The following is a 14,334-nucleotide window of genomic DNA, read 5'->3' as shown; positions in this document are numbered from 1 at the left end:
GGGGGGGGGGGGGGGGGAAGCATCTTCAAGAACACAACAATTTGAGCGAATAAATCATAGAACTGGAATGATGAACAGTAAGAGGGATATCATATACATACCCTTGCACTAATTCTAAAAGCTGAGGTTGCAATTCTTCATCCCTTAAAGTTTCAATCCTTCTCGAGATAGATTCAACAGAGTGGATTGAAACCTTTATCTGAGTATCCAGATTCCTAATGGCTGCTCTCGTTTTATCCACAGACGAAGGGTCTGCTCCATTCACATCTAGATTTCTGAGTTGAGCCACTTTTTTCTCATACGCTAGCCGGATCCGCTCACCTGCCTATCAAAAATTATAATAGTGAATAACTGATGTTCACAATCAACATCTTAATTAGGTTAACAGGAGAATGTTACTTAAAAGAAACATGTTCGGGGGTCAGATAAATTAAAGAAATTTTAAGCAATAATTTCGTATTATCCATATATGCATGTCTTGCATTATCCTGTTTCTGGAATGAACAACAATAATTTTCCTTCTTAATCAAGAATCAAATTTGAATTCATTCTACTTTCAGCAGGTTGTAAAACAAATGGAATTCATGCAACCCTTTCATTTTATATATACATACATGTCTTGCATTTTCCTGTTATTTCTGGAATGAACAGTGATAATTCTTCTTCTTGCTCAGCTCAAGAGTCATATTTGAATTCTTCTCTTTCTAACAGTTTAGTGTCTCGTCCTATTTTTAGATAGAAACTAGTTGAAATTCTTAAATTTTCTTTAAGAAGCAGAAGCATACCCTGACTTCCTCATATAGTTTTTTCTCCCAGGCATATAATCTATCCAAGGTTGATTGATGACTGCTTGAGAGCATGCTAGATTCATCGGATAAGTCACTACTGCTCTGATAACCCTCATCTCTTAAAGTTGAAGGATTAATCAAAAATCTCGACGAGGATGATCTTGATGATCCTGAGCGAAACAGAGCTACTGGATTCAACATTTTCATCGCTGCAAATAAAATAAGAAGATAAGCATCCAAACATAAATATTTCAAAACTTTGACCAAATAACATGGCGACAATCCTTTGAATGACAAATTTGGAGGTGTTAGGAATAATTGATGACAATCAAAAAAATAAGCATTTGCTCACTTCCTTTAACAGAAAAAATGGCACTGCTACTAGTTGACTTCTATATCATTTGCATCGGAATAAAGAAACTTCTATAGAAAGCACATCACTTCGGAATTACATTAAGCTTCAAAATGAAGAAACAACTCCTCTTATTAGATTGTTCCAGCACAAAGAACCTTGGTTTCTTCTCAACTGTATACTGTTTGAAGCTTGCCATTTCTACAGAAAGATATCAGTTATTTTTGGCAATAGACCTTAAAGAAAAGTCCAGATTAGAAGCAAGAAAAAAACTAGCATTTTCTGATGCTACTAGGAACATGCAAGGACCTAACTTTTTGATCTTGAACAAGCTAAATAATGTGAATGCTACTTCCACTGCATGCATATTTGACTCAGGGTGCAGATTCATGAAGAACAAGAAAATCAGAAGAGTGTTGTGAAGCATTTTATGTAAACATCTTACCTGACTGATCACTCGATTGCAATGAGTACTGAGCCCTGATAGCTTCTAAAACAGTTGACACCTCTTTAGCAGAATTACAAGCAATCATAAACTGACTTTCAAGATCCTTAATAACTTCTGACATGCTTGTAGGCCTTTTATTTACATAAACAGTAAATCCAGGTGTTTCCTCTTTTGCTTCAGGATCAGCAACTGCTGTCTCCTTATTGCTGAGTTGCCCTACATTCTGTGTCTTTGCCACTGCTGTGGTTTGGTTGGGCTTAGATAGTAATTCTTGAATATGGGGAACGTTTTCATGTTCATCGTCGGTTTCTTCTTCATCGCTATCATCATCATCGTCATCGTCGTCGACATCTTCCACCATAACTTCATCTTTATCACAACTGTGAACTCCTTTGGTCCTATCCTCTGTCACATCCTCTCCATGATCAGTCTCTTCTACCTCTGTTTCCTCTTCTAGTTCAGGAATTCCTTCTTGCTCCCTAACTTGTCTTAGCCCATCATTGTCGTCATCGAGAATTGTCTGCTCAAGGTTGTTGTTTCTCATAGGATAACCATAATAATCAAGGGAAGAAAATGGATTCCAAAAAAAATCCCACTGTGATGTTTGTGGTGAAGGGGGAGGCAAATTAGGCCTGTTGTTGGGGGAATATTGAAAAATCGAAGGGTTCATCGGTGAGGATTGCATAGAAAAGAAACTATCCATCCCATATTGATGCACTGGGGAGTAAGCCTGGATTCTAACTGTTTCGGGTGACCGAGGTCTTTCTTCAACAGAAACAGCAGGATTCCCACCTGACCTAAGATAATTTATTTTTATAGTAGATTTGGGTTTTGGTTCAGGCTTCAAGTGAGTTATGGAAAAGGATTTTGGTTCTATAGAGATGAAACCAGGACTTACTTTCTTAACAGGTGTAAAGGGTGGAGTTTTAAAAGAATCTAGCGAAAATTCACGAGGTTCATCGACTTCAACATAATCTCGAAGAGCAGCGGAAACTCTTTCCATGGCATGGATATAAGCCAAGTGTCCAGAAGCAAATCGCATCCTCTGTTCCACTGCTTGTTTAATAAACTTCTTTCGATCTTTACAAAGTTGAACAGCTTCTTCATCATCCAACTTGGATGAAGAACATCCCATCTCTCTCAAAATTACACTTTTTATCTCTCTTCTCTTCTAAAAGCCTAAGAATTTTTCAGTCCCGAATCAAAACAGGAAAGGAGATTAAGTCCTCTTAATATGGTCACCAGATTCATATGGAAACCTGCAAACTATTCAAAACAAGAAAGCGAGTTTCAGAATTTAAATTCTCAGATAGAATCAAAAGATATATAACCAACAAGAAAAGAAACAAACAACAAGATACTCTATACATAAATTATTGAAAACAATGACATATTTAGGTTCTTTGCCTTGTTAATAAGCCATAAGAATAAAGAAAAACTTGAAACCACTTGCAATCTTGGTCTTAACAAATAGAATTGCTTCATCTCTAAGAGATCAGAATCATATCAGTAAAAATGTTGAATTTTTTATATTAAAATCCCCCATCAATAATTAAGGCAATAACAATTTACGAAAAATAAGAACAAAAGCAGCTTACTACTGCACTCCACAAACCAGTAAAACTGATGAACCCAAAAAAGGAAAAAGAAGGGTTCTTAAGGAAACGTATGAAGATTAAATAATCAAAATCACCCCATTAATTCCAAGAACTAAAAACTAAATTCGCAATGCATCCTCACACATTAAAGCAAAAATAGCAACTGGATTCAGTATATTCAGTTAACAAATCACAAAAAAAAATAGCAACCCATATTAACATTTCCCAAATTAACCACAAAAATCTTCGAATAAACACAAAGAATCCCACAAACATGTTACCATTTCCTTTAAATTAACAAAAAAAGGGCTAAAATCTTGAAGAAGAAGAAGAAGACAAGTGAAATGAACGAAACTCACACAAAAACTGAACTTGCTATCATGATTTTCTCATTCCCTGACAACAAACAAACCCATTTTCTGAACAAACAAAATGAAGAACTGTACATGATAAGAAAAATCCGTACCTGGCAATAAGAAGATGAAGAAGACAGAATAACCCAAGTGGGAGTTTGTGATGAATGCCAAGTGTGTGACTGTGTGAGAGAGAGAGTAGAAGAAAACAGAGAGACGTTGTGGGGGTTAGAGAGAGAAAGCAACGGTCAAAACAGGTTTAAAGCAAAGAAGAAAAAAGCAAAAAAAACCCATAAAAGAAGAAGAAGAAGAAGAATAGTAGCACCGAAAAGCAAAAAATAAGGTAAAGGAAAGAATATAGTGAGGTTTCAGAATATTTAACGCTTTTATAGTTACTGCCATTCATCTCCTTTATATTTACGCAAATACCACTAGTAATAAAAGTTATCCCCCAATTAATAGTTTGATCCAAAAATATAATCGAACAAATATTTTAAATGATGGATCTTAAGTTGAATATATTTACACGAATAATTATTTGGAATAAATTAAAGTAAAGTAAAATAAATTGAGTTTAATAAATGAAAAATTATTTATAGAACCCTATCTAAAGTTATTGGCTAAGAATTAAGATATACTGATGTACTTGATCATATGTTTTTGCTTGCTGGCCATACTGTTCATATGATTTTTGATACTTGTTATTATTTTTATTTATTTTTTAAAAACTTTTTTTCTTTTGACGATTCATAATATCTATATGATTTGTTGCGTGAAAGTTTTTGAAATAAATAAAAAATAATGATGAACATATGTAGAGAATAGAGATAATTGATGTTTTTTCAATAGTTATTATAAGTACATTTTTTTGGTCCAAACATCTTAAATTCTCAGTGTTTACAAAATTAAAAGAAGGAGAAAAGAGAATAATATATAGAAGAAGAAATACATAGGAAAAATAATTAAATTCTTAGTATTTTCAGGTAAATTTTATTTAGTTGACTCATTGCTATGGAAAAATTAATTAATTTCAAATCAATAACTTAAACCTCTTTTGGTAAAGCTCGTTAATTCTTAATGTTTTATTCATTTCCAAAAAAAGGATGTTTATATATTTGGTCATTAAATTTTTCATGCTATATAAAATTTGTGGAGTGAAAAGTAAAAGATGAAATTCATGTGTTTGATTTTAAAAAGAATATGATAATAGGAATCATATTCCTCTTTATTCCTTCATTTACCACTAGTTGGTTGGAGATACAATTATAAAGGTATTAAATTTTTGTATAAAAAAGATAGTTTGATTCATAGGTAAATTATTTATGTAATATAGAATTAATAGGAAATTTGGTTTGTGATTTAGAAATTTGCATATATTTATGTGTTATTTTATGCATGATAGAGAAGAATGAAAAATCACTATATCAATAATTAAGTCCTGCATAAAATTATATAAATTTTTCATAACTAATAATTACACATTTCTAATCAATTATTAAAGACACGCAGGAGTTGAAGTGGAGTTGTAAGACTCTTATAAATACTCTTTCATTCTTATTTTATTTTAAATTCGAATCGTATTAACTATAAAATTATTTTTGTTAGAAAATAATTTTACTTTCAAATTATAACATAAATAAATCTAATCATATCTCAATTTAAATATTAAACTCCAAATAAAAAAAGTCTAAAACGAATAAATAAATAAATTGGTGATACTCAAGCATAACCCCTTTTCTTAGTATGAACTAAACTTCTACTTTTAAAGTTTCCCTTTTTTTTTTTTTGATTCGTAATGTGTTTGCTATATATCATTTTAAAATGTTTTTTAAAAGAACAAAACGTGGTCTTTTTTCCCCACAACTACTTCTCTTTTAAAATTAATTTTATAAAATTATAATATATATTTAAGGGAAAAGGGTCTGATATACCCCTCAACTTTGTCATTTAGAGCTGATATACCCCTTGTTATGAAAGTGACTCATATATACCCCTACTTGTAAACAAATGGCTCACATATACCCTTTTCCTCTAACGGAAATGAAAAAATAATTTTCAATCTAAATTTTTATTATTTTTTTCTAAAAAATATAATCACATATGAGTAAATTTAATTCTCGTCAAACATATTTTTTTTGACTTTTTTTTATTTCAATGACTAATTTATAATTATTATTTTGATAATCAAATTTATTTATATTTCACTAATATTCTTGTAAAACTTATTGTAGATGACCAATTTTTTTTTCGAATACAAAATTAAATTACAATACACACAAAAAAATAGTTTAATTTTTTTTCTTTAAACTAAGGAATGACAGAAAAAAACAAAATAAGAATAAGAAACTCAAATAATTATAATAAAAGAAGTCAAAAAATAATTTATGTATGAAAAAAATTAAAATATACCTTGAACTTTTATAGAACAATCATATATACCACTAAATTATTTTTAAAAAAAAATTATAAGTAATAAATATAAATTTAAAACTAATTATTTAACTTCCGTTTAATGAAGGGTATATGTGAGGCATTTTGTAACGGTTGGGGTATATGTGAGCCGTTTGTATAACGGTAAGGGCATATATGAGCCACTTTCATAACAAGGGGTATATCAGCTCTAAATAACAAAGTTGAGGGGTATATCAGACCCTTTTCCCTATATTTAAAGTATAGTAAAATTATAAGTCCATAGTCAATTTTTTTAACACAAGTTTGCATCTAAATAATAAAGAAAGCATGATATCATATCATATCTTGTTGTGACGATTGGATAGTGAAAAAGCGGAGAAATAACATCTCAATCACTAACAATACTTAAATATAAAAAAGAACTTATCATATAATTTTAATATTAATACATAATTATTTTTAATTTATCAAATATATTTTAAAAAATATGTTGTGTCTAATTAGTAACCTTTATATAATTAAATTAAATTATAAATTTGTTTATTATATTAACATCATATTATTTCCGATAAATTGAAATCACGTTATCATATCTTATTCCTAAAAAGAAAGAAAACTATTTTGAAGAGAAAAAAAAAGTTGCTCAATAAAGCAAAAAAGATAAAGCAAAAGCAGCTTTAATTAATACTTACCACCGGATGCATCGACAGTTGCGATGAAAATACCACTCTTTCGTTGCAAAACTTCAATAATGCCATTGCCTTTAACTGAGGATCAATTTTGAAATTTAATTACTTCATCATTAGTTCTAATTTCTAAATTATATATACGTTAATTAATAATTTCCATTTTGACGAAGAAGATAATATGGGACAAAATAAAGTCATTATGAAAAAAAAATAATCGTACAATTTTTCCACTTGCTCATATTCCAATAAAAAGGCCTCTCTTATTCTATATTGTGGGACATAAACGTCCTTTTCTTATTTAATTTACCACCTTTAAATTTATATTTGTCTTTTTTAAGGTTATAATTACATGTATTATTGATACAAGAGAGGTAATCGTTATATTGCGACTTGATTAGTTTAATTTATTCAAATTTTTAAATATGAATTGATTAAAATTCTCTTATTTATGAGCTTAGTCTATTTTAATTCAATGCAGTTCAGTCTATTAAAAATAAAATTGACATGTTATTTAAATTGATTTATGAATTTTTTATCAAAATATTTTTTTATTTGATATGTTACATTTAGTATAATAAACAAAATTTTTGCTTATTTAGTGCATAAGGAATTAGAGCAATATTGATAATTTTCACAATTTTTATAAAAAGATTACGAGAGTAAAATACAACTTAATAATTTATATGCATATCCAAACAAGCTTCAACTTTATTTTTTATAATTTTATATTATGATTTTAAATTATAATTTTCTCTCACATGGCCAAATTGACCTAAGAATGATTTTTATTGTTTTGCGATATTCTACATTATGAGTTGTTTAGAGTTTAATGGCATATATTTTTAATAAATATTTTAAAACATATTTTTTATTATTTGATATGAAAAATTAATGGCATATATATTTAATAAATATTTTAAAACATATTTTTTATTATTTGATATGAAAAATTATATTTGTAATATTTTTAAATATTATTTAAAAAATAAAATAAAATTAAGTGTAAAATGAAATGCAATAAACATATTAGAATATAAAAAAGTATTTGCTTACTTTACTTTTTCATGATCCAATTTTTTGAAATTAATCTAATCGGATCAAATCTTGAGAAGGACAAAATATTATTATTAAAAAAATGAATGCCGCTGATATTCTTTAAATTAAATTAATTGTTGTCTATTTGATGTCAAAATAAAAAATAATGCAAATATTTGACTTTGGGGTAAAACATTATTATTATTATTTGTATTTTTCTACTTTGGCTGTTTCTCGTAATTGTGATACAGCCAAAGAATAAGACAATATTATTAATAACGGGTGGGACGATGTTCAAAATTTACTTTCTCATCTGATGCCTAGGAAATAGGATTTGCAGAAAGTAAATTATATATTATTTTATTAGCTAACATTTTATTATAAATTTTAGATTAAGTTTTTAAAAGTTAATTTTAAATATCTATTTAATATTGAAATAATTTGATTCGTTCAATCCGTTTAAATCTTAATTGGTTATTAATCACTTATTTATTAATTTAATTTATTTTAATTCAAACATATTGTAGTTCATTAAAATTGAATCAAAATATAGATAGTTTAAGGAGAAATATAATTTATATACTTTAAAATGATATAATAAAGAAAAATAATAATTTGATTAGATAGTTAAATGTCACAAAAGAATAAATAAAATAATTAAAATTCGCTAAAAATTATATGGATTGAATTATGATCCGTGCTGGATCTGTTTTAAGCCAAGTAAATTTGGATCGGATTAGATTTTTATCCGTTTATCATTTTAAATGATTTTTAGGAATGTTCATGGTTATGGCTAAAAATTAAACTTTATGCAATTCGAATCAAATTGATTAAAAGAATTGATATTTATTTGATTTGGTTAGATCTGTTTTTAAATTTTAAAAATTGATATTATTTTGCATGCTTTTATTTTACAAAAAAAAAAAATAACGAAATTGAACCAAAAATATAAAGTTTACAATTATTTATATATTATTCATAAATAAAATATAGATATTTTGTTAAATTTTAATTAATTTAAATCTTTCACTTTATCATTTTCTCAAACTCAATACTTAAATTTTTAGCTCAACTATTACTATTTTAAGTCCAAGATCATCAAAAATTCATTATTTTGATCGTTACCTACTTCATATAAGATACTGACACTTTCTTTTTATTGAATTACTTTGTACAATAATAACTTCAATACTGCTTAATTGAATCCATAATAACTTTTTTATTGGTTATTCATGTATTAGGTGATTGTTTCTATCGAGATACGTATGTCCTCAAATGAATTATTACTTTAGAACCGAATAAGTCAGAAAATTGAACCAAATCGACAATAATCAAACCAACAATTATTTTCTCGTTTTGGTTTGATTTTAGGGATCTAAAAAATTAATTAAATTAATTTAATTTTAATTTTAACTAATAACCTATTCTAATCGAACCACGCACAAACCCTACCTATTCTAATACACTAATTTAATTCAATCCGCTTAATTACTATCCCTAATTTTTATGCACCTCAACAAATTAGTAATAACACAGGATTCTCATTTCACATGTTTATTTAAAGAGAGAATGCATAACTAGTGCTACATATTTATTCTTTAGAGTTAAAGACTACAAATTCCCTTCACACGTGCATTTGATTCTTGAGTAGTCAAATTTTGAAATTAATAATTAGTTCTCTTTTAAGGAAATAATAATATTGCAATAGATTATTTGGATTTAAAAAATAGGTCAAATGATAAAAGTGTCTTTTAATTATTTTTTATATTTTACTTTTCACATATATGTATATTTACATTATTTTAATATCGTGTATAATAACATTCACCATTTTTTATTTTTATAATAATTCTTTCATATTTTTCATTAAAAATTACATTATATAAATATAATTTTTATTTATAAATTCATTTGACCAATCTTTATATTTATCTGTATTTTGATTTCTCTATTACTGAATTACATATTTTTAGTTAGGAAAAATACACAAGTACCCCCTCAACGTATGCCTAAAATTTCAGAGACAGACTTATACTATATTAAGATCCTATTACCCCCTGAACTTATTCTATAAGTAATTTTCTATCCCTTTTTGGCCTACGTGGCACTAACTTGAAAATAAAGTCAACCAACGTTGGACCTACAAGATAGTGCCACGTAGTCCAAAAAGGGGTAGAAAATTATTAATTAAATAAGTTTAGAGGGTAATAGGACCTTAGTATAGTATAAGTGTGTCTTTGAGATTTCGGGCATATGTTGAGAGAGTACTTGTGCATTATCCCTTTTAGTTATATATTCATTTTGTCACTTGAAATTTTATATTTTATATATCAATTCTATAACTTTAATACATTACAATTTAAGAGTGAGATGTGCTTAAATGAAGTGATATGAATAATAAATAATTTTTACTTTAACAAACTTAAAGTGGAAGTTTTATTTTAAAGCAAAATAAAATGAACGTTTTATTTTAAATACACACAATTTAATCATTGAAATATGTACACGTAAAAATATTTAAGTTAAACAAAATGAAAGTTTTATATTAAAAATGTATAATTAAGCTTGAAAAAAAATATAAAGACAAATTAAGTGAAAGATATTTTGTAAACAAACAACTTATTCTTAGAACTTAGCAATACATATTGTCTTGACCCAACAAACTAAACAATTAATCAAGAGATAAATAAGAAATAGTCTCCTTATAATTATCCGAATAAAATTTATACCATCATAACTAATCTCAAAATAACTTGTATACAAACAAAAGATAAATTGTGTTGACTGCATTATCAATTAAAAAATAATTAATTTTATAAAGTTATATTTCTCTTTAAATATAATAAATTTAACATTTTAGAAAATGACTATAATTGATAAAAGGAAATTAGGAACGTGATGAATATTCTTTTTGAATTTTTCGATTGACAAATAAAAATTTATAATATTTGTTTTAATAAAATGGAGAAGTAAAATGAATAAGAAAGTCAGAAAGTATTGATTTAAGTATAGGAAATCACATATTATAGAAAATCTACCTGGTCGTAAATTTTAAACCATATTTTGAATATTTATGTTCAAAAACTTGTTTAGCCATAAATTTTGAGTTAGATTTTAAAGATTTATGTTCAAAAATATGTTTGACAATAAATTTTGAACCAGTGTTTAAAGATCTATGTTTAAATAATATATATTTGACTGTGAATATTGAATCAAATCTTGAAAATTTATGTTCAATATGTTTGACCATAAATTTTGAATTCGATTTTAAATATTTATGTTCAAAAATCTATTTGACTAGAAATATTGAATCAGATTTTGAAGATTTATGTTAGAAAAATGTATTTGACCAAAAATTTTGAGTCCAATTTTAAAAGTTTATGCTCAAAAATATGTTTGACCATAATTTTGATTCATATGTTGAAGATTTATGTTCAAAAATATGTTTGGCCATAAATTTTGAATATGATTTTGAAGATTTATGTTTAAAATTGTTTGACCATATATTTTAAATTGGATTTTCAAGATTTTGACCATAAATTTTGAATTAGATTTTAGATTATGTTCAAAAATATGTTTGACCATGACTTTTAAATTAGATTTTCAAGACTTATGTTTAAATATATGTTTGACCATAAAGTTAAAATGACACTTACTTTAATATATATATATATTTTTGTAAAAAAATAAAACTTATTTTAGATTGAGGGGTATATTTTAAACTTCACTACTTCTTTAGAGATATAAATATTTATGAAAAGATAAACCAGAAAGTAATTGAAAATGGAAGGTGACAAGAACATTGACATATAGTTGCACTAACTAGATCAATTAGGATTAATAATTAATAACTTATTAGGTGGATTAAAGTAACTTAGTGAAGAAGTATGTCTTTCTAAATTATAAAAATACAGAACTAGAAAAGCATAATGGTTTGAGTTCACAATAGCTTTAAAAAGAAAAAGATATTGTAAATTGTGGAAAAGAAAAAACAAACATATCTAAAGCTTTATTTGTTTTTTCTCTATTCAACTTTTTAGTACTTGTAAATTGTAATATAGAAAAATATTAGCAGGAAACACATGTAATTGCATGTGATTAAGGATCATTAACTTACTGATTTTTTCTTAATTAATTAACACAAGTAAATTCTAGGAATAATGTAATTCTCCCCAAGTGTTTCCAAAATCAAAATATAATAACCTATTCCTTATTAATATTACAAAACTATTATATTTATATATGCATAAACTATTTGATTAATTTTTTTCTTTTTTACCTCAGTAACATATTTTTATAATCAAATAAATAAAATGAAAAATTTAAACTTCACAAGTTTAGATTATTTTCTTAAAATATTCTTTCTTATATTTCATATGTTGGTGTTGAGACTTAATGAGAACAATAACGAATCATTTTTCTTTTTATCTTCTCCGTACTTGTCAATCAAGTATGAAAATAATAAAATTTTAATTTCTTATGAAGTAACATTTCATTTGAATTCCCATTTTTTCTATTGCTTCATCAACTAATTAAAGATTATTCCTATAATTTTCATGTAAGATATATATCATTAAATTGAGTTTAAACATTAAAGAACTAATTAATATTAAATATTAGCTAAAATTTATGAAGTAATATTTAAGACAATTAAATAACTCCCACTTCAATAGAAAGTCTCACCAAGTGACTATTTCATAATTGAGAGGTCTTCGTATCTCAAAAAGATGTCTAAGAAATATAATATATGTCAACATAATTAATCACAATGATACATGTCATATTGCGCGATACATAGATGAATAAGTATTATATATGTGTAAGAGGAGTTACATATATAAGTTATGTAATCAAGCATATATAAGAATTGTCTTAGCCATTTTGAAACATGTCAAATATGGTAGAATTGTGTACCTTGTGATACATGTCGTATTTGTGTCACACGTATATAATTCTTTCTTATATATTTATCTCATTATGACTTCATAGTTATATATGAAGAAATTAGCATATTAACTATATATACGACGATCCTATGTATAATAAGATTATAAATGCCTTAAGTAATAATACTTTCTAAACATCAATTCATGGTATTCTCATCATATAACGTGAGAAAGAATGCAGTGCAAGCAAAAAAAGTTATTTTTTCCTAAAAGTTTAATCACTTTTGCTAAAGATAATTCAAGAACACGTCATGAATTCAATTATATATCTTGAATTAAAGTAATATTATATGATTTGTTGTAAAAAATATTAAGTTTCAGTATCTTAAAGTCATGTCTAATTTACAATTAGATTATTTATGTTTCATAATTTATAATCGAGAAAATTTTGATATATGGTATCAGAGCATAATTTAGGAACTAATTATTTTTCGTCAAATATTTCAATCTTAAGAATCTTAATTATGATATTGAGTTGGCTAATTAATTCATTAAGTTTTTGACAAGAAAAAGTTAAATTCATCATTTAATGTTATGTAGATATGTATTCAACATAGTTGTTATCCACAAATTATTGTTTTTTGAAATTATTATGTATGATTATTTAATAATTAATGTGTTTTACGATAATTAATTTTAAAATAATGAATAAATTTATGTTCAATTATCCAGGATTTTAATGTTTTTAGATGAATCTAGGATAAATTGAACTTCGTGATTATAATTTATTTCTGAATCGCCCAAATATTGATTAATTATTCTTTCAATTATTAAATATTAAATCAATAACTTATATGTGCAATTAATTTTTTTAATATTTAAAAATAATAAATATTGTTGATTGACACATTAAAATTATCAAATAAGATTCTTTCTACTCCATTATTATATTCAAAGTTATGTTGATTTTATCTCAAATGAAGACACCAAAATAAATTTTAGAGTACATAAATCATCTATGAATATGAAGTATGTCCGAGTTTATAATGTCTTGCATTAATGAATAAGCATATTTCATTTTCGACACTAGCTTCTTATTTTCACTTTTTTTTTCTTTTTGTGATCATTAATAGACTCAACTTCTCAAATTGATGAAATTAAATTAAATTTCATTTTGAGATTTTTGATCTTGATATTGCACTATACACTAAAAAATCAACTCTATTACTGAAACTAGCTAGCAATGCTGAATTGATCTAACTCAAAAAACCTAATGTTTATACGAACGAATATTATCGGCAACATTAATACTATTTTTCAAGAACTTAAAGTTCTACAAGAATTTTATAGCTTATGAAAGAGTGGCCAGAAATTGCTGATAAGTATTTTTTTGGAACACTAATGTATACCTCAACCACTAAGAATTTTGATAATATATGTATCATGCACATGCATATCATTGAAAACGCATATATTTGCAAGACTGAATATCTTGAAGATGAAGGCATATATGAAATTTGTTGTGCAATTTATTATAAACTCATTACCATTCAAGTATGAGTCTTTCAAATAAACTAGAAACTACAACGCCATTAAATATACATAAACTGCACAAAATATTGGTTCAAGAAAATTACAAGTTTGTCACGACCCAAAACGGGTCGCGAGTGGCACCCACACTTATCCTACTATGTGAGCGAACCAACCAATCTAAACCCCAACATTTTAACCATAATAAACAAAATACGATGCGGAAGACTTAAAACTCATTAA

At 26.2% G+C, this 14,334-nt stretch overlaps 1 protein-coding gene across 2 annotated transcripts in view; it reads right to left on the bottom strand.

The window, feature by feature from the left end:
• Positions 1 to 3,885, bottom strand: part of LOC107026401 (nitrate regulatory gene2 protein-like) — an 8,892-nt gene extending 5,007 nt beyond the window's left edge. The window contains exons 1-4 of one of the 2 annotated variants that reach the window (XM_015227355.2): positions 3,653 to 3,885; positions 1,586 to 2,854; positions 786 to 997; positions 102 to 325 (exon numbers count right to left, since the gene is read on the bottom strand). In XM_015227355.2, the coding sequence (XP_015082841.1) occupies positions 102 to 325; positions 786 to 997; positions 1,586 to 2,723 (1,574 nt within the window). In that variant the 5' untranslated portion in view covers positions 2,724 to 2,854; positions 3,653 to 3,885. The other variant, XM_015227356.2, reaches the window with a different exon arrangement.
• Between the last annotated feature and the right edge of the window lie 10,449 nt (positions 3,886 to 14,334).

Source organism: Solanum pennellii, chromosome 7 (assembly GCF_001406875.1).
Source record: "Solanum pennellii chromosome 7, SPENNV200".
NCBI lineage: Eukaryota > Viridiplantae > Streptophyta > Magnoliopsida > Solanales > Solanaceae > Solanum > Solanum pennellii.
This window is presented reverse-complemented; position numbering and strand designations above follow the sequence as displayed.